Source organism: Paroedura picta, chromosome 1, assembly GCF_049243985.1.
Source record: "Paroedura picta isolate Pp20150507F chromosome 1, Ppicta_v3.0, whole genome shotgun sequence".
Classification (NCBI taxonomy): Eukaryota; Metazoa; Chordata; class Lepidosauria; order Squamata; family Gekkonidae; genus Paroedura; species Paroedura picta.
Window position 1 is genome coordinate 111,725,988 of NC_135369.1, and position 26,035 is coordinate 111,752,022.

Here is a 26,035-nt window from a genome sequence, read left to right on the forward strand (position 1 = left end):
GCAGCCAGCTGGGTGACCTTGGGCTCACCATGGTGCTGATATAACTGTTCTGACCAAGCAGTGATATCAGGGCTCTCTGAGCCTCACCCACCACACAGGGTGTGTGTTGTGGGGAGAGGAAAGGGAAGGCGACTGTAAGCCGCTTTGAGCCTCCTTTGGGTAGAGAAAAGTGGCATATAAGAACCAACTCTTCTTATTCTTCTTAATCACTTGATAGGGATCCCCCCCCCCCTTTCTAGAAGCTATTTCTGTCACAATGGAAAGGAATCACATCCCCCCCCTTTACAAGGAACTATTTTCCCCAGGCTTTAATGGGGATCCTTCTTGGCCCTTTCACTCTTTTCAACGTTCTTCCCAGTCAATTGTCCATTGTTAAGGGTCATTCTTTACTGCCACTTCTAACTGACACTCTCAGCTGTAGAATTCCACATGAATCCTCTGGCACTCAAGGTTCTCAGGCCAGATTAAGGCATTAACCATTTACTGTTGGTCACATTCCCGCCCTCTCCCAGCTTTCTAGCTGCATTTGATGCATCAGAAAGGCTGCAATCCCATGCACACTTTAACAGAAGTAAACCCCACTGAATTAAGAGAATTTACTTCTGAGCAACCATGCAAAGGACTGCACTGATAACAGTTTATGTATCAGTTTTTCTCCCCTGAGATGGGATGAGGAGATACCCATTGACTTAAGAAAATTAAAGCACATTGCACTGCAGCAACTGTCCCACTTCGATTATTTCTAAAGCTATTTAGTCTGAGAAATTCCACATATATAAATAAAAAAACTATCGACAAAACAAAATTCAATTTAATTAGGATTAATATTCTTAATCAGATTTGATTTTAAATTGATGTTATATAAATTACTGGGTTCTGTTCTGCATTTACAATTAGAAGAGTCATTAACTACTTAAAGTACACAAACACATACAGCACAGAATGGAATTAACAATATAATTAGCTTTGCAAGTCATTAGTGCTGCTACAATGTTAATTATATGAAGCATAACATTCTCTGCTCTAAGGCAATACTATTTAAAACTTACAAAGGAAAAATAGGGGAAAATGTAATCATACGCACAGTAATATAAGCCAAAACTGCTTTTGTATCAAATACAACCTCAAATATTTTTGAGCAAAGCACATGGGATAAATATAGACAGTTCAGAAAAGTATAGTGTAAGAATCTGAAAAACTTTCATGGGTTTGGTTTCTGGGATCTCTGAACTTTTCTACTTTAACATTTATTACACACTTCTGTGTTCCATCCATCCCCAAAATACTCTCATGCCTCCTTATACGCTCCCAGTTCAACAGTTTATGAATGCTGCAGGAGGTCTGGGGAGACCTGGCATTCAGATCCCCTTCTAGCTTCCAAGGTCACTAGATAACCTTCCTCATCACTTGCTCGCAGCCTGATCTGTCTCATCAAGTTACTTTGGGCATAAAATACAAGATGGTAGAACCATGGATGCTATTATGCTGGAAAGATGCAGGCTGGTTCTCTAGGTCCTCATGTGGAAAAACTCAGCCCCTTCTAACTGCTACTGTCAATCAATATTTATTTGTGGTCATTCAGACCAAAATTAAAATACAAGCAATTAAAAATGAAGACAATTTAAAAAGAGAAAAAAACAGTAATAGTACTATGAAAACTTTAAAAGATCTGACAACATAAAAACTAAGATGTTACATTCAATATTTAAAACATAGTTTAAGTTGCCAGTGACAAATGGCTCTTTGCACTTTTGAAATTGGATCAGAGAGAAATTTTCTGATCCACATACATAGTACGCAATTTCGCTAACTGCTACTGATATAATTTTTATCCAGGAGACTTGGATCATCAACAAGATTCACTTTCATGGATTTTTGTCCCCCCCCCCAAAAAAAAAAATTGAAAGGGTCAGTGTGTTGCCCTAGATGGGGCCTAATATAGTATAGTATCACATGCTCCTGAGGTTCATGATATTTGCAGGCAGGCTCTTGTAGTTAAGCTTGGTGTAGTGGTTAGGAGTGTGGACTTCTAATCTTGCATGCTGGGTTTGATTCTGCGCTCCCCCACATGCAACCAGCTGGGTAACCTTGGGCTCACCACAGCACTGATAAAGCTGTTCTGACTGAGCAGTGATATCAGGGCTCTCTCAGCCTCACCCACCTCACAGGGTGTGTGTTGTGGGGAGAGGAAAGGGAAGGTGACTGTAAGCCGCTTTGAGACTCCTTTAGATAGAGAAAAGTAGCATATAAGAACCAACTCTTCTTTTTTGGTTTATATCCTGTAACATTATTCTCAGTATATCTACCTCCCTATTCATGTTCTCAGTCAGCTCAAAAGTGGTTAATATTGGACCAGGTTTCTGATTATATTAATGGCCATTTCCCTAGCACCTTTTTTTTCTTCTTTTGGCAGATTACTTTAATGCTAGTTTTGTTGAGAAAACTATTAGGTACAGACAATGAAAACTTTCTTAACTCTTTCTGGTTTGATGGATCATCAAAAGATGTAGTAATACATGCAAATGGACTAGAGTTGCCTAATTTTCTTATCCAGAGAAATCCGGCCATAATAAATGGGTGCTTCGGAGTGGACCAATGAGGCAAGCATCATTGCTTATTTTACAACAAACATCCTTCCATATGAGCACATGTGATTTTTTTTTTTGGTAGTGACCATAGCCCCATTGCTCTCTATATGACAAAACAAACTGTTCTGAAAAAATGATCCACTGGTTCAAAGTTTAAGGTTTACTCCTTGAGTCTGTTGGAATCTAAAGATAAAGGATTTATCTTGAATGAAATGAAGATCCGTGAAGTAAGAGCTATGGGGACATCAATCCTGGGTCAATCAAATGTCAATTCTGCTTTGGCCACAGGAAATGCTATCTTATCTCTCCTAAAGCCACTTTATTTGAATCCCTCCTTTGAATGACATCCTTGGGTAAAACCTTCAGATTCCATCAAGCATGCCACGTGATTTGATAAGGTCAAGCAAGAACTCCAATGAAAGCATGGAGCATTTAAGAGAAACAATATTATTTTGACTCTGAGTTTTTGATTTTTAAGAAATACCATAAAAAAATTAACAGGTTACAGAAAAATGAAGAATCGCATAATCTATGGATATGACTAATAGCAGATAACAGTTCTAATGTCAGTTCCGCATTCTGAACAAGGGATGTGATCAGGAAAATAATTGGCACTTTTAAAATTCAGGTTTTCCTTCCATGGTGAAATTTGAATAACTGATTCAGTAAATCCATTTGAGATTAGCTGATTTGGGGTCCAACCCCCTCCCCCCCTGCACAGGTTGAAGCCAGCACCTGCCCACTATAAGGTTGGAATGTCTCCAAACCATTCCGTCCCTTTCGCTTCCCTCCTCTTTGAAGTGGCTGATGTCCACTTAAACTGAAAAACTGTGGGCTGGTAAGGCTGTTCAGTTTAAATAGCAGGCCGATCTGCTGAATTGCCTGAATAAATTCAGGCTTCTCTGATTTGGCTCATTTAAACTTATGGGGATTGTGATTCAGCTCTGATAACCCCCCACCCGCCAAGAAACTAAAATCAATATTGATTTGAGTTTTTTCAGGCTTATCCAAACCAAATCACACATTCCTATTCTGGTCTATTATAAATCAGTGTTAAAACTCAGAGTTATATTCCTTCTTGCATTTCCCCACAAGTTTGGGAAGTATATTTTAAGATCTTGTTTTCTACATTTTTTTGTTATCAGACTGTTGGTTATAAAAGATTGTTTACCAAACTGGCCAGCTGTTACTCCCTTAGAAATTGAGGATTTAATAGTTGTTCTTTGCTCAGGGAAAGCCAGTGGTGTTGCTTTTATTCCAAGGGAGTTGCTTAAGATTAATTCATGTTGGTTGGCAGACATTCTGGCTCCCTTGTTTTTTTCAGATAAACTAGACAAAGGTTATCCCAAAACCATGCAGGCACACAATAATTGTGCTGATATTTTTAAAATGTTCCTGATCTGACCCTGCCTGTTATTGACCAATCAGTTTATTGTTATATTTAGGCAAACTGTATTTTTATTTATTGAAGATTCTTGTGGAATGGCTAGAGCAGGCTTTCTCAACCTGGATTTCATGAAACCCTGAGGTTTCTTGACAACCCTGGAAGGGATTTTTGAATGGGTGAGAGTCAATTATTTTTTTTTAGATATTTTTAAAAAATTGTTAAACATTTATCAGGTGATCTGACTATATATGCTTATGTTGACCCACCTACCCATCCCATAATGGTCAATGATGGGCCTGGATAAGGTGGGAAGGGGAGGGGCCCAGGTAGGTGTGTACATAGCTATGCTTCCAAACCATATTCTGCACAATCACAGCACTTCTGGGGTTTCTCAAATCCTGAAGAATGTTTCAGGGGGTTTTAAATGGTAAAAAGGTAGAAAAAGTGTGGCCAACAGGATATTTTAGGATGGTAACAGATCGGCTTCAGGTGAGGTAGTTCAGTCTTGGATCATTGTCTATTTAGAAAAATATACACATTTAGGTCTCTAAACCCTAAATAAAGGGTTTAGGGACCTAAAGGGGGCTTTTGATTGTGTCCCCATACTAGACTGTGAGAAAAGGTGCAAAGTACCTCAATTGATAAAAAGTTATGATGGTTAATATACTGGTTGCATTCTGATACCAGGGAGATGAGCTTTGAATATAGTGTCAGATAAGGTTACTTGTTGGCACCATATCTATTTCATTTATAACTAAATGATCTTCCATGCCATTTTGATCAATCCTTCTATCTTCTTTGGCTAGCACACCAAAATACTCCTATTCTGCTGTATACAGACAATACAATCTGGTTATCCTGCACTTACATTGGTTCACAGAGACCCTTAAATCATTTTTATTAATATTGTTGCTAAGAAGGTTTGATAGGAAACTGCCAGTAGTGCAAGGTAGCAGTTTTTACTTCTTTAAAAAGGAACCCTAAACATACCACTGGCCCATGGGAAAGAGCTGAATTAGAACAAGTTAAAGAATTTTCATATTTTGGAATCTTATTTGTGTCTAATCTAAACTGGGCTCCGCATCAAAAAGGTGTGAGAAAACCTGTATTGAAGGTATTTTGAGTTTCTTTCTAGGGGCTATTCACATTTTACCCTAAAAGTAATCCCTATTATTTTACATGGAGAAATGGAATCTTTTGACTTTCCACTTCTGTATTTCCTTAGAAAGCTGTTAAAGAGTTTATGACAATACTGTGTTGTTGTTACAGCAAACTTCTGCTTTATTGTCTTTTAAAATTCTTGAATATATAGGTATATGGCTTATGGTGTATTATTATATTAAACCTTAACAAAACTTCTAAACATACCACACCGTGTAGCTGGTTTGGCTTTGCTTACTGAATCTGATCAGCCATGATTAGAGGCTAGGGCATGGATAACACATTGAATATACACTTAAAGTTACTTTACTGTGTCAAGGACTAAGCTTATTGAAGGAGAATTCTTATAAATTATCATGATTTAGGATCACCTATTGGTTTTAGCACTGCAACTACACGGAATTGGAGCTTGCAATTAAAATTAGGAATAGATTAGTCAGATTTATTATAATAGTACTATTCTTTGTGTGCGATGAGTTTGTTCTTCACAATTATTTTTGAATACTTCTCCATGGCTGATTCTGCACCAGCAGACCCACTGCTGATGCGTAGCTGCATGTTTTGCAGCTTTCTGTGTCCCTTTGGGTGACACATTTCAACACCAGATCAGCTCTGGTGCTGAAATGTGTCCCCTATGGGGCTGCATTTCAGGAAGAAAACCAGTTCACCACTGAAATGCGTCCCCCCCAGGGGACAGAGCCGCAGCAGACAGGTTCCACTGTGTGGGGGGACAGCAGGGTTTTTGTTTTGTAGGAAGTTGGGATTGCATGGGAATGCAATCCCACCTTCCTGCAAAAATTTTTTAAATCCCTGATTCATTCTGTGGTGCCGTGAAGTGCCGCAAAGCTGATGGGGGATTTTTTTGCCCCCTATTGGCCTCCATAGGGTCAGGCCCCATTGGCCCCCACAGCACGGATTCTCCCGCATTCCCTTAGGATCAAATGAGAGCCCGATCTGCAGCAGGCCCTGGAGATTGCCAGAATGGCGATGATGTCATGTGGATACAACGATTAGCCCCGCGTCCATACTGACTCTGTCCCGACCTTTTCTGCCTGTGCAAAATTGGCCCATGATTCTCTTCCCTTCTATGCCAATCATCTGACCTCACCTGGCCTACTCAAGGCTTTTACTCTTGCTAGAATGAATACCCATTCAATGGTGGCTATGAGAAGTCGCTATTTGCATCTTCCCTACTCTCATAATATTTGCTCTTGTTGCCTTGGTGAAACAGATTAGATATATAATATTTTCTTGAAATGCCCTCTATATTCTAATTTAAGATTCCATTTTATTCTACAGTGGCTGGTGAATTTCAATTAAGTTAATCCAAACCGGGTGGTCCCTTTCCTATTCTCAGATCACAAATCCTAATATAACCTTGAAGGCTGCAAACTTTTTAAAATTCATTTTGTCTTTTGGGAAATAAGTAGAAATTATAAACAAAATTGTTACTGTTATAGTGCTCAAGGCACTGTAGGAAAGCAGGAAAGGAAAGGATGTATGCAATGTCGCTCTTTTGGAGAAAGGTGAGAAAAAATGTAAAGTAGAAATAATATGCATGGTTTGTGAATTTCCTGGAAATATCTAGGTGGCTATCAGTCATTAATATGTTGAAAGGTAGATATCTGGAATGGCCAAGTAGGGCTTTTTTATTTTCCTTGCATTGGAAATTACACAAGAGGGGGGAAAATGCTATTCTTGAATGCAAGCCTTTGTAGCCATCTCATTCACGGAGCATTTCTCAAAGACAACTGTAGGCTGCAAAGTAATGTTCTTAAATTACAAAAACAATCTATTTTAGAAAGGTGGAAAATTTGTAACTGTTGGTCCTATTTCATCAGTTCAGTTTCTAAACAATCCTTGATTTTGTATACCTACCTTTTTAAAGGTGAGAAGGAGGTGAGAGATCAATGATCACTGCCACTACTGCCTACAGCACCATCCATTTAATCTCAAACTTAAATGAAAACTGAAACCTAGCATTTCCATTTGATATCAGTTCTGGTGGTCTGTGGGTGAAGAGAGACTCTTAGAAAAACACAGTACTTGCCTCGATGCTTCAATTCGGTACCAAAATCCATCATCTATTGTCAAATCTGGATATTCAATGCGCCCAACTCCAGATCCCACATCCCACAAGAAATCCACTTTGCCTTTGCGCATTTCTATGGCCAAAAAGTCAGTCTAGGGTAAAACATTTTTGAGAAAAATCAACAATACACATTAGCACATCATCAAGTTAAGTAACAATAGCTGAGGCAAGGAATAGGAAACTAGTAAGTAAAAGGTGAAAACCTGAAGAAAGAATTGATCTGTCCATAATCCTATTCCTTAACATTCCATTTCCAGAAACATATTTTATAAAATTTTATGATGCACTACAGGTCATCTGACCATATATCCTACATCTGAGGGTCAGTCAATTATTCTAGCCACATGTAATTTCTCCATTCATTCAATTACTCCAAATAATTTGACTATGAAGTAAAAACAATAACCATACTATAACATAGTACAGGCACAGCATCATGAGGAGGAATTGAAACCTCATCTAATAGAGCCCTGTCTCCAAGTCCCAAGCAGGCTGGAAGAAATGACTGTATGTGGATATGAGAGGCATACAAAGAGTATCGGAATCTGGTACCGTTGGATTCATAGTATACATGTCCTTTATTCTGGTAAGTTTCCTTTTATCAATGGCTAGATTACTAGAAAAAAGTAAAATATTACTGGTTTAGCTGTTTTTATTTACTCCTCTTGGTTGAGTTAGGGAAAATAAAGATTGTAAATGGTCTAATGTATGTCTAAAACAATAAAATTAATATTGAGGATGTTGATGGAAAATGTCTAAAATAGTTCAGATAAATGAATATATGATGTAGGTTTGATAAATTATCTTAGGATCACTAAGGGCCAAATTAAAAGTGAAGGGGGCATGGCCCAAGTGTAGTGTCCACTTTGGGCAATTTAAAATAGAGCATGAAAAAGCAGGTGGAGTTCAGTGCTGAACTATTTACTAGCTTATTCTTCTATTCTATAATCAGCTTGAAACAAGTCTCCTCTATGGAAGACTTCAATCGGGAGGAAAAGGACTGGACAAAAATAGCTATTTGGAGAAAAGAACAGATTAGAAAACTCTACCTCAGTGGTCCCCAACCTTTTTATCACTGGGGACCAGTCAATGCTTGACAGTTTCACTAAGACCCGGGGGGGTGTAGTCTTTTGCCGAGGGATGTTGCCGCCACCTGATCTCCTGCTCCACTTGCTTTCCTGCCGGCGCCCCTGTCTTTCCACTGCCCACTTGGGGGCGCTGCCAGCAGCAGCTGTGCAGTGCTATGCTAAGGGGGAGCCCAAGCCATGGCGGCCACTGAAGAGCACCAAAGGTGAGCCGGCAGGAGAGCGGCAGGGCAGCCCCTGAGCCAGCAGCCGGGGAGGAGGATGAGGAGGAGCTGCGGCCTGGTACCAACTGAGCCACGGACCAGTACTGGTCCCCGGACTGGGGGTTGGGGACCGCTGCTCTACAGATCTCTATATCTAGATACTGAGTTCTTCAGGTAAAAAAGCCAACAACTATGCGCAACATATACTGTGTGCTTATAAGATCAAGGAAATGAGAATTTTCAATGACTGTGCAAGCCTTGACTTAAAATCAAGTTATTGTGAGGTCACATAATTGGTTGCTTGGTCCTATCAGCTTTTCCTATGCAAACCCCATTAAAATGGGATGTGCAAGAGTCCTGTTGAACAAATTCCATGCACCTGAATTGACTTGCACAGAAGAAGTGTTTTGTCCTTTGCCCCTAAAGAAACAAAGGGCACACACCTGAGTGGTATAAACAAGACAATGCTATGCCTTTTTTGCTCCAGTTTTTATATCAATTAAAATTGTACAACCCGATTTCCCATAAAAACCAAACACATATGCTACTTGTGTAATTGCAACAGCCTGTGGCAGTGGAAAAGGTGGATCTTTTGTTTGCCTTCACTGCAAGCTGCAGTAATTATCTAGCATTCCATAGCCCCCCCAGCCTTATGCTGCTGCTTTGATGACATTTTCATTTCTACAGATGTTAAGAAGTCAGTGTACAAATCTGATTAACATTTTTTGCAAGAGGAAACAGAAATCCAGACTTACAAATCTGTTACTTCCAAGATAAAAAAGTAGATTGTCTGCAACTGTTGTCTTCACATTGAGAATGACAGTGTTGTAGCTTCCTTTCTTTATCTCTGGCCTGTATGTGCGAATGCAGTTGCCTCCAGAAGACACAGAAACTTTAATCTTAAAGGGGGAAGGGAAAAAGGAAAGAGAACGGAATTTATACAGCTTATTATCACCCAGGAAACATTCAGATGTTACTAAACAAATGCAAATGAATTACATATTTGTTCCCTCTTTGTCACATGTTCTTTAGTAGACAGACTGAAGCATGATTTTCTCTCAGGAATACTGAGTTTTGATTATGGCAATTTTATCTCCCATGCAGTACTGACATTATAATGCAATTCATTTTGTAATTACAAAGTCTAGAATATGTGATGGTGAATAAGGATCAGCTATGAGCATTGAGCAATGCCAGCTGAACTTATATTTACTGTGCTCACAAATATGAACTTTAACAGTTCATAATTCTCACCTTCTGCACTAAAACGAGCATGATAGCCTGCCAGTTCTTGTATAGTGGAGCCAAGATTCCTCATTATATATCTCTTCCCATCTCTCCCTTTCTTCCCTCTTCCAACAGTGTAGTTTGAAGATGCTGCTGCTTCTGATGACCATGACAGCTGACAACTGATGTGTGAGTCCAACCCTTGGCCACCAATACCACCTTAGAGGAAAATTCTAAGGTGGCAACAAACAGTCTTGTCTCCCTTGGGTATTTTAAATGTCAAAGCAGCCTCTCTATGGCAGTTTCAGCATTTGAAAAAGTGCAGGGGGACTACCGCAATACGGATCCAATCAGTATCCAGCAATTTTTAAACAGCTAAATTTTCCTTTAAAATGGCATTGGAGGCGACAGGTGAGCCCATGTTTCCTATAATATGTAATTTGGCCCTAAACAGTCTCATAACCTTTTGTGAAGTATTTTGAGCTCAGCCTAGGGCTTGAAATAAATGAAGTTGCTTGCTGATTTTTTTTCTTTTTTTGATCTCATTGCTTAAATTTCCTGAGCCCAGCTCCAAGTGAACTCAGCAGGGAGGAGTGGGGTTTAAGGCATCTTTAATGACAACTCAACTGCTGAATATATTCAGAAGTAAATAGCTAATGAACTCACAAAAGTAGCCAAGCACACAGTCTAGGGTCCATCTGCTACTTTGCTTTGAATGCACTCCTCTCTGCAGCACAGTATTTGCATTAAGGGACTCCTTCACATATTTTAATTCTACTGGCAGTTGTTGCCAGTTCTGTCTCAGAGGAACTTTTCTAACTTCTAAAACTAATTATCTAATACTCATTAAGGGTTCACTTGGCGCTTACAGTAATATTATTGCCATTATGAACAGAAGGCTTGGGCTTTTATGGTGGAATAATAAAAGACTCAATAAGGTCCGAAACCATTTGTTTTCTTGAGTCCACAGATTCTTGTTACCAAAAAGGAAGAAAATGGCAAAAAATGCAGTCAGTGCTTAGGTTGAAGTTTCATTTAAAACCAGAGAATATGTTGTTGAGCTTTTATCCAGAAAAGTTGCCATGTCAAGCAGAGACTAACTCAAGCAGGTAGAAAAACTCTGGCAAGGGAATGGAAATTGTCATCGGCCTGGATGGACAAGCTTGAAAATCTCGCAAAAATGGCCAATCTAACTACCCAGGTCAATGGAAGATCAACGCAAGAATTCCAAGAACAACGGCATTCTTATCTGGGTTTTCTCAGTAAACAGATTTAAGGGCGAACAATGGTGAACCAATACTCCCAAATTTCTGTTGGGAAACATTTCCTGTATTTCTGTTTTTTCCATATGTAATGTATCATTCTTTTTTCTTTCTTACTAATAATAAAAATTAAATTTACAAAAAGAAAACAATTGCATTTGACTTTTAAAGTTTATGCACTGAAATCAAAAATACAAGTTAATGATGGTACATGCAAGCATCCTATTCAAACTGGGAAGGTTTCAGTCGCAAGAATAGAAATCTCTGTACCAAGCTGCGGTTGTCTAACTGTGTATATGAAATAGTGTGGAATAAGATTGGCTGCATGTGAGGAACAGTTGTAGGAATTGATCTATGGTACCAAAGATGGCTTGAAGACTACGAGGAAATGTGTACTAGGGGGACAATTGGTAAAGATCAGTCCAAATCTATTTTACTTGTCACTGTATTTTTAACAGTGTTGTAAACCGCCTCGAGATGGCTGTGCCGATATGGGCAATCTAGAAATTTAATTAAAAATATATAAAAATGAACTAGTGTAAATTTAGCCAAATGCCTTAAAACGATTTGCTTTGCAAAAAATGTACACAATTCAACTTGTGATAATGAATAGAATCAATTATGACAACTCAATTACAACAGTTGTTTCAGGCATATGAGTATGTCATGGATTCATTTTAGAATACAGGACCATTAAGAACAAAGACAAACACTGACATCAAGAATAATATTGAAACTGGATATTTTTATGTGTCTTTCCTGAAGTTTAAACAAACACCTGCATAGAAATGTTTGAAAACTTGAATGTACTGGGTGAACATGTGATTTAAATCTTGAAAAAAAAAACAAGATGAGAACAACTATCTCTAAAGACTTCTATATATTCTAATATTTGATTTAATAGTATGACTAAAATGCCACTTGGGGTGAATTACTGATCAGTCATAGCCTTCCACACACAGTGAAAAATAATAGCAGATGAATCGTCCTACTCAGCTGCAATATTATTAACATTAGGAAAATACACTTGAAATCCATAAACTAAAATTATTTCAGAGGTGAAAGAAATAATCTGTTGCCTTGCTTCTTTTCATATGAAGTGTTACTTATGAAGTGAACAGCCCATTCTATCATTATTACTGCACACACTCTCATTTTGGTATTCTTAATGCAGCATGATACTTTGGCCTGAATTAAACAGTAGCTCAAAATGTTCATCTCTGCGGATTTTCTTTACAGATTCTTGTAGGTCATATGGCAAATAAGTTTAATGTTACCAGCTGAATCCTGAGTTTAAGATGTAATTACATTGGGAAGATAGATTTGGGAGTAAGTAAGGAGTCTAGAGAATGCTGCTCTTAACCCAAGGACACAAGGTGGAAAAAATCAAGAAAATGGGAAAGTGATTCCATTTAATACCTATGGTGATACTGCAAAGATATTGGCACATTTCATATTTAATAGCCATGCCTGGCAATATTGAAACATACATGCCCAGAGCAATGGGACCTTTATCAAATCAGAAAGACTGATGTAAACATTTGAGTAACTAGTGCCTACTTTTTAAAATTCTACATAATATTATCTGGCTTCCAGAAATGGAAGAAATCCGGAGATGAATTTTAGCATGTTATTTTCTTCTAGCAACTCCTCTAGGCTGCTCTCAAAGCCACTACAGGGGGTTGAGGGATCTTCCAGAAATGCAGGTAGCTTGAGATGGCTGTAGTTACAAAGAAGGAAACTGACCCCAAATTTTCTGCCCTGACTCCTGCCACTTGTTAACAGTCCCTTCTGCCATGTCATATTATTCTGAGGATTATCTGATCCACAGAGATTAAGGGGGGGAAAGATATACAGTAAAATGGTTTCTGTGAACTAGGTACCTCAACAGGTGCCTTGGATCCAGAGGCAGAAATCTGGGGTGGGCAGGGTGCACAACCAAAAACAGTCTCCCATGGGGATGCAGGAAACAGCAGGAAAAAATGTACCGCTGTAAATACCTAGTGGCAGCCTGGCGTGGGGCCGCTAATGCGGCAAATCTGTGTGTCTGGTAACAAGCAGACCTTGTAGCATTTAGTATGACTCTTCGGAAAGGGCAGATTGATGTGGGTGGAATCCTGTAATTGTGAGAGGATCTAACCTCGTGGCTAGTGATTAGAAGCCTATTTATACCTTGAAACCAAACTGTAAATAAATAATTTTTCTGCGTTGTTTATATAATTCCAGCTACCTCACAACAGTGAATGCATTGAGGGGAAGGTTTATAGTTTAAAACAGTGGTTCCTGGAAATTAATTTTTTTTTTTATTTTAATAGTTATTCGTTGCCCCCAAATGCACCTATGGCCCATCACCGCCCCCCTGGATCGCTGCAGCACCCACCAGGGGGCAGTAGTGCCCACTTTGGGAATCACTGGTTTAAAACCTGGTTCCCCAAAAATTGTAGGAAGCTGTGTGGGTCCTCTCAATAGATAAAAAAGGTTGATCATAGTGGTCATTTCATGGAAACTACCCAAATCTACTCAGTTTCTCAGGGATTAGCGTCATTATTCTGGGGCCTGTTTGCACATTTGATTAGGATCGCCTTATGGATGAAATTACACATAGCCAAGGAAACATAAAAAAGTAATGCACAGCACATAAGGAAAAACATCTTACAGAATTGGCTTGCTTCCTCGCTTGATTTATCAGTTCTTTGATTTGAGAGATGTTTTTTCCCAAGTTATCCTGAAGTTCTTTGATTGGTTTTAGTTTATCCATCAGCCGATCTGCTTCCTTTTCCAGATTTTTAACAGTGTTCTCTGCGTCAGCAACTTGGTGTGAAAAATAAAAATGGTATAAGAGATGTTGCAAATTGCAAAAACTCTTCTCAGAGTTCTATAAAATAGAATAAAATATAATTTCAACAACCATTTCAAAGTTTAGCTTAATGGCAACATATAACAAAAGCAAATGAATAGAATTTAGGGCAGAATTATATGAGAGTACAGTTTTGTAAGAGCTTGTCTGAGGTGCTGTAATACTGAAAAGCCAAAAGTTAAATGTTAGCATATGGAGAGAGTAGCCTAATGTTGAGTACCTGCACATGAAAAGGTAAGAGTTCAGGAGCAGTATACCTTTTATCTTTGTCTTACTGAAAATATTATTGATTAAAATGGCACTTCATTAGTTTTCATTAGTTGGTGAACCAATTAGCCATGATTAGTTATGTGATTTAAATCAGAAAGATAAAATAATGGCCTTGGGCTAAAACAAATACGAGTTTGAAGTGTGACTGATTGCAGGTGGTAAACACTGCAACTCATCTCCTGTCTTTTCCTCATTTACTAACTTAATAATGGCTTTATCATAGTTTTGATTTATATAGTAAATCATCTAGTAAGGCATGTCACATTTAGTGTGCCATCCTGGGGAGGGGAAGGAAGCATACAGAGAACCCAACAACCACTACAGCAGCACAAACCAGATATATACCACCATATTAACTTTATGTGCCAATGCTGAGCATTGACATGGCACCACAGCACTCCCCATCAGAGTTTCACTAGCGCAACCCACTGTGCTGAAAGTGATGGGGGAGGGGCAAGGGGTGGTAAAAGTTATCTCTCTAAGCTACTTCAGTCTCTAAACCCCTTGGACCACCCTGAGCTGCAACTGTGGAACCCAGCCACTCTGGGACCCTGTGGGAGGGAGAGACCAGTAGCTTGGTGCATCCTCACTACTGTTGGTTCTGTTCCTTCTCTAGGTGGGTTCCCACCTGCGGTCCTTCTATGCACTGCATGGCAGCTGGCTTCCAGAACCATCCATGGAAGTGAGAGGATAGGCAACCACTCCCAAAGCCCCACTTGCCCAGTCCCTTGTGATCTTCCACTGAGTCATGCTCCCACTCCCAGTTACTGGTATCCTGACTTTCTTCTTCAGGATACTGGGTTGTGGAACATCTTTTCACCCTCACCCTCATTCCTTAGATTGGTGTATTCTAATCTGAAGTACTGAGTTTGATTTCCCACTTCTACTCATGCAGTCAGCTGGGTGATTTTGGGCCAATCACAGTTCTCAGAACTCTCTCAGCCCCACCTACCTTAAGGTTGTGGGGAGAGGATGGGCAATCGATTGTAAGCCTCTTTGAGACTTCTTCAGGTAATAAAAATCAGGATACAAAAAAAGCTTTTCTTCTATATATATGCTCAGAAGATGGGTGTGGTGAAAGCTGTGGAGAGATTGCCAGTGTGATGCTGCACTGTGGCTTGGCACCAGAGGATGAAGTCAGTGCAGTATCTAGTGGGACAGAGGACTCAGATGCACTGCCTAGCCCCTGGGCCCATATCCAGAAAAGTGCATCCCCCCCAACTCTCTAATCTTGGTGGGCTGACACTGAGAGAGAACGGCTGAAGATCAACTGAGAGAGTATGCTGTGGTTCAGCAGTGCTCAGAAAGACTCACAGTGGCAGAGGATGGCTACTGGGCAACTTGAATGGCTGATGACTGTTGCTAGAGAAATCAAAAGGTGGCAAACACACATGGAGGACATGCTGGTGGACTTTTAAGCAGTAATCTTTGTCCTACGCCAACCTCCATCCTCGTGGCCCCTCCTCCTGATCCACCAATGGTGGCACTCAGGGTTGCTGTGGCCATAGTGCTGGGAGACGCCCGCCACTGATAGCTGAGTACCCATGACAAGCCCTGTGTCCCTTTTGATCTTCCAGTGCCACTTTCATGTGGGCTGTCGCCATTGCTTAACTTGGGACTTATTTCTAGGTAGAATTGCTTCTGGTATGCAGGGTGACAGGCCACCCCCCCCTTTTTTTGTGCTGCTTCCTTTGCTGTCTGGTTGAAGCCTGTACCTATAGGATGGGGGCACTGAGTGCCACAGGAAGTGTGCAGCCTATTCCTCCTCATCTCTCTCCCCCTCTCACTCAGGGCTTGGGTTGGATCCCCATGGCTGATACCTTGTGGTTGGTTGGTTTCTCCCTGTCTGTAATGGCTGTGCCATCACAGTTCTGTGACATCCAGTGGATGTAAAAGCATGATTCCTGGGGGCATTGCTACAGTCTCATCATGTGCAATCATGCTGTGAGGCTTTTGCTTGATTCCTGACCTGTGTGAAGCTTTTGCTTGATCCCTGGCTTGTTTCCTTTAAGGAACAGACCACTAGCACTAAGGTCCTGCCAGTTTGCTAGCTCTCTCCATCTGGGTGGCCTGTGGGATTATGCTGACATGAGCTGTTGAATTAAGTGGAATTCCCAGAGAAATGTCTAAAGGTAAAGGTAAAGGTATCCCCTGTGCAAGCACCGGGTCATGTCTGATCCTTGGGGTGACGCCCTCTAGCGTTTTCATGGCAGACTCAATACGAGGTGGTTTGCCAGTGCCTTCCCCAGTCATTACCGTTTACCCCCCAGCAAGCTGGGTACTCATTTTACTGACCTCGGAAGGATGGAAGGCTGAGTCAACCCTGAGCCGGCTGCTGGGATCAAACTCCCAACCTCATGGGCAGAGCTTCAGACTGCATGTCTGCTGCCTTACCACTCTGGGCCACAAGAAGCTCATGAGAAATATCTACAGCTTCCTAAAATTTTGATTGTATTCAATCTTTCCAATATGATGAAGATATGCATCTTCTGCCATTTTTTACTTGTTTTCTGATGTGACTTTAAAAGGCAAATGGACAGGTAATATCAATACCCTTCCAGATCTGTTGTGTGTTGCTTTCATTGGTACAGGCTGCTGTTAGTACCATTGATGAAACATTGTATAAATAGTTAGGTATTCTACAGCAACATCTGCATGGGTGCCATGCAAGTATATTTAAGAAAAAGAACGAAGCATACAGAAAATCAAAACCTTATACGTACTGATCTCTGCAGGAAAGTTTTGGAGGTAAAAAAAGAAGAAAAAAAACCTTGTAAGACGGTAAATTCAAAGAGAAACAAGAACATAATCTAAAAGGATTACTGAATAAAAACATGGAGGAGAAATATACTGACTACTACACATTGTGCTGATTTAACTTAAGTGGAATGGGTCCCCCTCACCCCAATTTGAGATACATACATTAGAGCACCCAGATAACATAACCACTAAACCTAGGTGGAAAAGTCAGTATCTGATAAAACATGTAAATGAACTTAAGCTACCAAATGCAGGACAAGCAACCACCTCTAGTGGTCTTGTTACAATAATTCAGTATAGGTGTGATATTTTCTGATTCCTTCTTAGGCTGGCCAGCTTTGCTCCTGACCTCTTAGAGCTCTATTGTTGCTTCAAGTTACATAAGTATTGATTCTTATAAATCTGCATGACTTCAGCTGTGTTGGGGGATATATTATTTGATTACAATTCTAAGATATCTATGTGGGAGTAAGTCTAATTGAACTCAGTGGGATTTACAAACAGGTATAAGGGCTAGATCAGCACTCTAGTCTAATTTCTTCTGATTCTCCCTTCATGCTGCGGATACCTTTATGCCTTTCCTTGGGGTCCTTCAATCCTTAGGAGCAGCATTTTATGGCAATCCATACACCTACAGTGTGAAGGGGGACTCAGGGAAATGCTATCCCAGTAATGGAAACATTTAGTCTGGATCAAACCCTAATTGTTTAGGATTATATTATAAGGTAGCCAACTCATACATCAGAATTGAAAGGCTTTGGTTTCTTTTAATTTTTATTTTAGTAAGATTAAGTTTAAAACCTCCAAGCATGCTGATACTTTCTCTCTGAAATGGAGACTAGGGAGGGATGCAAAATTTGTGACTTGGATCCAGCAGAAACATGAATGGACTTCTCACACACTTCTGCAAGACCTTGCACCACACCTAGTGCTTTTCTCCATATATATCAATATCAAGAACTTGGTTGCACAACATCTTCTGCACAAGTGGAAATACAAGTGGGGATACAATAAGGTTAACTTAGTGACTGTCTTTTTTCTTGCATTTCTGTTTACACAAGAGCTGCAGTACAAGCAGGAATGTTGGGGTATGAATCAAAAGTTCTTAGGACATAGAAAGATACTTCATACATACAAAAATCCGAATATTTCAAGAATTCTGCAACTGTATATAATATATGCAGGATGGAACTAGTAAATTCCCAAATGTGGAATACAGAATTTTTAGCACAGCATTTCAGAGCATCTCTATGTAATACCTTTGGTTTATTGAGAATTACTGAATTTACTGAAATGTAGTTTTTTGCAATACATAGAAGGAACTTTCAAAGAAATGGCTACCCCTATATTGTTGTCATAGTAAAGGTCATTGCTGTGCTAGAGACATTCTTCCTCAGTTCTCCTAGTTCCAAAATATTGCTACTTAGAGAATATATTAACTGATTCAGCATAAAACATGCTCTGAACATGGCTGTATTACTCAAGAGACTATAATACATCTTCTGCACCAAAAAGACAGCTTTATTACATTTTTCTCTTATCCTTTTCCCTTTAAAGGTTAGCAGATACATTCATACTACAAAAGCTTACAATTATTTCCACTGAACTAGGAATGATGTTTTCAAGGACTTTTCCATTTTTAAAATTCAGACACTTACAGTGCAATCCTCAGCACTACTAGGTTGCAATGCTATAGATCAGTGGTCCCCAACCTTTCCGAGGCTGGGGACCGGCAGGGCATCGGGCCGCGCCCCCGCGGACCGCGCCCGTGCGGGCCACGCCCGCGGATCGGGCCGCGCCCGCGGACCGCGCCCACGCCGCGCCCGCGGATCGGGCCGCACCCGAGCCGCGCCCACGGATCGGGCCGCGCCCGCGGATCGGGCCGAGCGGGCATGGCCCGCACAGGCGCGGCCCGGCCCTGATTCCCTCTCCCCGCCTCCCGCAGTAAGAAGCTTCCCGGGCCGCAAGCTTGCGGCCTGGGAAGTTTTTTACTGCGGGGGCGGGGCGGGGAGAGGGAGCCGCGGCCCGGTGCCATGGCCTTTGCGGCCCGGCACCGGGCCGCGGCCCGCAGGTTGGGGACCACTGGGAGTATGTCCTACTGAATAAAATGGGGGAGAGATGCTCAGGATCCCTTAGTGATAAAAACATGTTAAAACGTCAGATAATGGATTCTTTGACTACGTTGCCCATTATGAGGAATACAAAGACTGTAGGATGATATTTTCCCCTGGATAATGTCATATCAATATAGGAGAGAGAGTGGAAAATCTCCATGTTTTTTTCATGATAGTTTAATATTTGCCCTGGTATGTAAAATTATAGCGTAGTAGTTCTTGTCCACACGAAAGAATATGCCCAAAGACCCAAGAACAGATAGAAAATAAAATCTCACTGTTTTTGGAGGGATCTTTTACAACAGCATTTGTTTTGGTCACATCATCAGCAAGTTTTTTGTAGTTGTCTTTTACACCAAGGAGATTCTTGTTGAGATCTCTAATCCTGGCCAGTACATCATTTGCAGTCTCATTCGCTTGCCTGGCTTTGTCTTTGACTGCTTGCACCTTGGCTGCTGTATCTGCAGGCAGAAGGGGGAAAACTGGAATGACAGAACAGCTCATTGTGTATTGTATGCATGCAAGCCCATTTGGGTTGGAATCTGTTGCACTCAGCAATATCACTCCACTGAGGGAAGAGTGCTTGTATTTTGAATGGAACTTGATGTAGTTAACTGTGGAGATGTAGTTAAGAGAAGCAAAATTCTTGATGAGGTAGGGTAGTCTATCTAAAAATAAATATAGAAGAAGAAGAAGAAGAAGAAGAAGAGTTGGTTCTTATATGCCACTTTTCCCTACCCGAAGGAGGCTCAAAGCGGCTTACATTCGCCTTCCCATTCCTCTCCCCACAACAGACACCCTGTGAGGTAGGTGAGGCTGAGAGAGCCCTGATATCACTGCTCGGTCAGAACAGTTTTATCAGTGCCGTGGCGAGCCCAAGGTCACCCAGCTGGTTGCATGTGAGGGAGTGCAGAATCGAACCTGGCATGCCAGATTAGAAGTCCGCACTCCTAACCACTACACCAAACTGGCTCTCTAGACTTAGGAACTGCTTGTAAGATTTGTTATGGACTATCAGTGAGTGGCCCATAGCATCCATAGGAAGAAGTATGGCAATCTCATCATAGAAACCACAACATACACATGCAAGCTGTTGCAGGGTGGCTATCTGGAATCCAGACCATATGGTCACTAGCTACACATGGTCAATTGTTTGAATTTGTAAATTTCACCTTTATTAAAATCCATTTTCCAGGATTATTTCTGTTGGACCTCACTTATGACTGGCTCTCTAGACTATTGTCACTATTTCAGACTATACTCATTAGATCTATCATAACGGAACTTGTTAGTGATAAGAATCAACAGAACAGTGGATGCACGCCGTCAGCAGATTTGTCGTTGTCTAACAACGACAATTTAACTACACCCTGGTAAATCCTTTGAATGGTTTAATTCTGCTTAGGATGCCACTGTCAATATTACAAGGAAAAGTCTTCAGAAGAAATGCATCCTCAGTTTTTTGAAATCTGAAGAATGCAAAAACCTACTACTTTTATTTATTTAATTTATATATCACCCTCTCAGCAAGAATAATGACTGAAATTCAAACGTTCACATTATAAAATGTATGAGAATAGTATTTTCCTGGAAGTCAGCTTTTGGGCATGGTTTCATTCTGTTAGAAAATTCCCCCAACCCTCTGTCACCTGCGTTGGCAAAGGAAAGAGCACAGATGCTTGTGAGATGGTTTAATTATACCACAACTTTGTTGAATCAGAGAAATGTGTGATCCAACACAATTTGGCACAGTGAAGTTATGATGCAAAGCTTTATCTAACTATGTTCTTCTCTTCCCCCCTCATTTCATGCCATAGAGAATTGCTCTTTCCCACTAGGAAGTACAACACCACTTCTATGATGTCGGGCCAGTTTGTCCCATATGGATAAAACATTGGCACAAAAGCTTGGCTGCTATTCATATCTTTTGGATGTAAAATCTCTCAGCCAGTTTCGGTCCCTTATATGAAGAGCCAGTTGATATTGCTATGGAAATGATGGCTTCTACCTAACTAGACCACTGCCTCTTCTCTATGAATATTTCTTGCAGTACTATATTTCTACAGTAACAGAAAGTAAATGCACTTTGGGGAAATGTTAAAACCTTGGATATGATGGATTGGTTGGCCGGCAGGCAGTATGTTATCTTTTATTTCTGGGAAAAAAATTAACTTCTAGAATGGGTCTTCTAAGAATGACAAGAAAGAGACAGCTCCTGCCAAGCTAAAGGAAAAAAATGAATATAAAATATTCTTTCTGCTGTGGCACACAGCTCAGCTCATCATTAAAGAGCTAAAACAGCTGAGAAAACCTACAGGATAGAGAGGCACAAAGGAAAAAAGGATAATATATATTCATATTTGTTGAAAGATGAGGAAAGGTAAAGCCCAATAATTTAGCTGTGTTCACTTGCTCTGAGCTGAAACTGTTCCCTGACTCCATAGCCCTGTTCAGAGTCCACAGAAAGAAAGCTTGTTGTCGTGACACTTTGCTGGAGTCTGAATAGGAATGAAATGTTTGTCCACAGTGCACAGAAAGGGACGCATACCAACATTACTGAAACAATAAACAACATTCATGGTTGTCTGATATGCTCGACTGTGTGAGAGGGAAATAAAATTACCACAGTGCAACAAAGAGAGATAAGCAGAATCACCCATTGGGTTACCTAGGCAACACCGGGATGCATTCCTCTCCCCAACTGGGGTGGGGGGTGTCATTTGACTTCAGTTACTCTGACACTGTCAAATCTCACTGGTGGCATGACTGGATCTCACTGCAAAGATTATCCATGACTGGATTAATGATCACACAGTGAAGAAAAAGAGAAACTCAAGACAAAAACATAAAGGAGCAGTGGGAAGGAAGCATGCTATGGCTACAAACAGACATAAAAATGAAAATAAGTTCCTTTGGGTTTTGTTGTTGGAGGCCAATTGGGTCCCAATTTCCTCTTTTACATGCAAAACTCTGTACAAATGTGGTCCTACTTACCATTAGGAATAGCTGACAGTTTTCCCAAAGTGTCATTCAAAGCTCTCAGGAGATCAGAGTTCTTTTCCTCAGCATCTTTCAACCTATTCTGTATGCCTTTTAGATTGTCTCCATTTTCTACAAAGAGTACATAAATCATAGGTTTATTCTTGTAATGTACTAAAGCCTATTATTATTTATCAGGTATAATGTAAAATTATTAACATGTGACATGATAACATGATGTAATTTCTAGTGGCATCTTTTATATGTGCTGTATATAGCTCCTATGTATTGTTCTGTTTCTATGACATTACATACATAATATGTTCTTTCACATTACAGTTCAGGCTTATGTGACAGTTATCTTATTTTATCTCCACAAATACATTTGCAGGAAGTTTATTCATCCAGTTATTTAAAGGAGCACAGGACAAGGAACATGTTTGTTCTCCCTTCCATTTTACCCTTACAATATCCTTGTGTGGGAGGTTTAGCAGACAGAAAATGACTGGACCAAGGTTACCCAGAGAGTTATATGGAAGGAGGGATTTGAACCTGACTCTCCATAGGGATGTGCATTTTGTTTGATCCGAACAGATAAAATACCTGGAAAACAACTTAACAATATTTGGGGGTATATTTTGGATTCCCAAATGTATCCAAGATTTTTGGGAGAACTGGAAACTCCCCCTTGCTGAATCCAAGATATATTCTGGAATTACCTGAAAAACCGGGTAAGAGATCCAAGAAGAAGAAGAAGAGTTGGTTCTTATATGCCGCTTTTCCCTACCCGAAGGAGGCTCAAAACGGCTTACAGTCGCCTTCCCATTCCTCTCCCCACAACAGACACCCTGTGAGGTGGGTGAGGCTTAAAGAGCCCTGATATCACTGCTCGGTCAGAACAGTTTTATCAGTGCCGTGGCGAGCCCAAGGTCACCCAGCTGGTTGCGTGTGGGGGAGCGCGGAATCAAACCCGGCTCGCCAGATTAGAAGAAGAAGCCTATTTGGACGAACAGGGAACTCCAAGAAGAGTTAAGGGGAAAAAAAGGAAATGTTCAAGAAATGGAGGGAAGTATAGACCTCTAAAGAAAAGTATCTGCAAGTTACTAGCTACTGTAGGTCAGACATCAGGAGAGGGGGAAGATGGGAATGAGTTGAGACTGGCCAGGGAAGCCTACTAGAACAAGAAAAGGCCCTCCAATGGGTGAAGATGAAGAGAGTCTGACAGAATACAGAGAGAAAGCAGAATGTCTCAGTACCTATTTTGCCCCTGTGTTTTCACAAAAGAATAGGGAAACATCTGGGAATGCTCCCCCATGTTCAAGAAACTTTTTTTGGGTGGAGGGGTATAATTTAAATCAGGTAAAACTCCTCCAAGTTCCACAAACTTGATCTGATTTGCTATTCCCTTCTCGTTAAATCGTCAAATCCTTGCTAGAAAAATGAATTAGGGCAAATGGGTACAGGACTAACAACATTTTCAAATGAATGTATATGGGATACAGCTGAAGACAGACTGGATGTTTTTGCCCAGTCTAGTACTATAAATGACAGTTGACTCAGCCTTCCATCCTTCCGAGGTTGGTAAAATGAGTACCCAGCTTGCTGCTGGGGGGTAAACGGTAATGACTGGGGAAGGCACTGGCAAACCACCCTGTATTGAGTCTGCCATGAAAAGGCTAGAGGGCGGCATCCCAAGGGTCAGACATGACCTGGTGCTTGCACAGGGGATACCTTTACCTTTACTTTTACCTTTAGTGTCTTGTACAACTGAATATTCTTACAAGGAGTTTTAATCAGACCTGTTCTACAATACTACTTTTCAAATGTAATTTTGAAGTTCTCTCTCTCTCTCTCTCTCCCCCTCTCTCTCTCTCTCTCTCTCTCTTGCGGAGGATGTATAACATATAAAATGTAAAATGCCTTTTAAAACAGCCCTCATAATAGATACATTTCCCATGGTTATTTCAGTAGTTCTGCCCAATGTCTGTGTTCCTGACTGCTTTCCTCCTGTGCAGCTTTTCCCAATTATGCCAATTATACCTTTTTTACATTTCAGAATCACCTTGCTTTGAAATGTTTCTAGCTTTGTAACCATAGAACCATACTATTTTTATGACTTTTAATAAGTTTAATCTCTGTGGATCTTCCCATTTTCAATATTCAATTCCATCTGTTTAATATTTTTCCTCTTAATATCATAAACACATTTTAATTGTTTTCTAAATATTAGAGAGAGAAAAAGGCAAAATAAATTTCCTAAGGGACTCCTATGCATAATGGAGGATGGAATCTCCTAAATTCTCTATTAATATTTAAAGAAATAGTTCAGTTATATGGTGATAAACATTTTGTAAGATTACATTTTGAAATCACCTGTAGTGAAAATACACCCAAGGAGCATTTTGTTTTAATCATTGTTCTTTAGATGGAGCATATATTCTAACATGCTTTGTTTGATTTTTTTTTAGATGAAGTAGAAAGGCTTTTCCTTAATTTTACAGAAAATAAAATCAGTTTCTCATGTATTTGGCTGGAATAATAGACATGGAGTCTGTAAGGAAGCAATTAACCACAAATAAGGACCCTAATGCAGTCAGATAAAGTAGAACAAAGCACGTAATACTCAATTTGTGTACTGGTTAAGAAATAGAATCACAGAGTTGGAAGGGATATCAAGGGTCATCTAGACCAAACCCCAGCACAATGCAGGAACTCACAACTACCTGCCTACCCACAGTGACCCCAATTTCATGCCCAAATTATTCCCTCCCCATCAAAAATCTCCAGACTCCAGCCTGGAGGAAATTGACCTACCATCCCACAGTGGTGATCAGATTTCCCTGAGTATGCAAGGAAGGGCCATAAGTGACAAACACTGGCACATCCCTTCCTACCCACCCACTCACAATCTGCCTAAGTTCATAAAATCAGGATTTCTCTCAGATAACATCACCTCATGTGATCTGGACACTATACTACTTTTAATATAGTCAAAATCCCATTTGCCTTTTTAGCTAATGAGTCACACAATGTCTGGTCTACTAAGACCCCTCAGATCCTTTTCACATGTACTACTGCCAAGACAAGTGTCGCCCATCCTTTAGTGATGTGAAACAGCACTAGTTGCCAGTTGGACTGGGGCCTATCCTACAACAGCTGTGCTGGCTTCCAGTCAAATTCTGGATCAGGCTTAAGGTTCTGATAATCACCTTTAAGGCCATACATAGTCTGGGCCCAGTGTGTCTGAGGGACTGCATTTCTGCCAACATCCCTCAAAAAGCCTTATGCTCCACTACCTCCAACTACCTACCCTGCCCCTAAGGAAGCTCACTTGATTTCAACTAGGGCTAGAGCTTTTTCCATCCTGGCCCCCACCTGGTGGAACAAGCTCCCAGAAAAGATCAGGGCCCTAACAGAACTTGAACAGTTCCACAGGGACTGCAAAAGGGAGCTCCACCAGGCATTTGGTTGAGGTCAACCTGAACCAATCATCTTCCACTGGACCCCAAGCCTCCCTCCCATGAAATCCACTGCTGATTCATCCAACCCACAGGGCTGCCAGTATGCTGTAGCTTATGTTCTCAACATTGTTCTACTGTTCTATTGTTATCACTGTATTGTTACTGCTTATAACTATTGAGTTATCTGTATTGTTTCCCTTTTTTATGTAAACTGCACTCAGGAGAGGGTGGTATATAAATATAATATAATAAATAATAATAAATAAGAATTTTAGAAGAAGAAAAAGAGTTGGTTTTTATATGCTGCCTTTCTCTACGTGAAGGAGGCTCAAAGCGGCTTACAGTTGTCTTCCCTTTCCTCTCCCCACAACAGACAGCCTGTGAGGTGGGGGAGGCTGAGAGAGCCCTGATATCACTGTTCAGTCAGAACAGCTTCATCAGTGCTGTGGTGAGCCCAAGGTCACATAGCTGGTTGCATGTGGGGGAGCATAGAATTGAACCTGGCATGCCAGATTAGAAGTCCACACTCCTGACCACTACACCAAACTGGCTCTCAGTTACATTTACATTTATCACTATCGAAATTCAT

At 40.5% G+C, this 26,035-nt stretch overlaps 1 protein-coding gene across 7 annotated transcripts in view; it reads right to left on the minus strand.

The window, feature by feature from the left end:
- Nucleotides 1-26,035, minus strand: part of LAMA2 (laminin subunit alpha 2) — a 606,483-nt gene that overhangs the window by 65,602 nt on the left and 514,846 nt on the right. For all 7 annotated transcript variants that reach the window (XM_077353378.1, XM_077353349.1, XM_077353372.1 and 4 more), the window contains 5 exons: nt 22,001-22,117; nt 19,285-19,467; nt 13,662-13,816; nt 9,272-9,415; nt 7,187-7,320 (listed from right to left, as the gene is read on the minus strand). In XM_077353378.1, the coding sequence (XP_077209493.1) occupies nt 7,187-7,320; nt 9,272-9,415; nt 13,662-13,816; nt 19,285-19,467; nt 22,001-22,117 (733 nt within the window). The remainder of the gene's footprint in view (nt 1-7,186; nt 7,321-9,271; nt 9,416-13,661; nt 13,817-19,284; nt 19,468-22,000; nt 22,118-26,035) is intronic.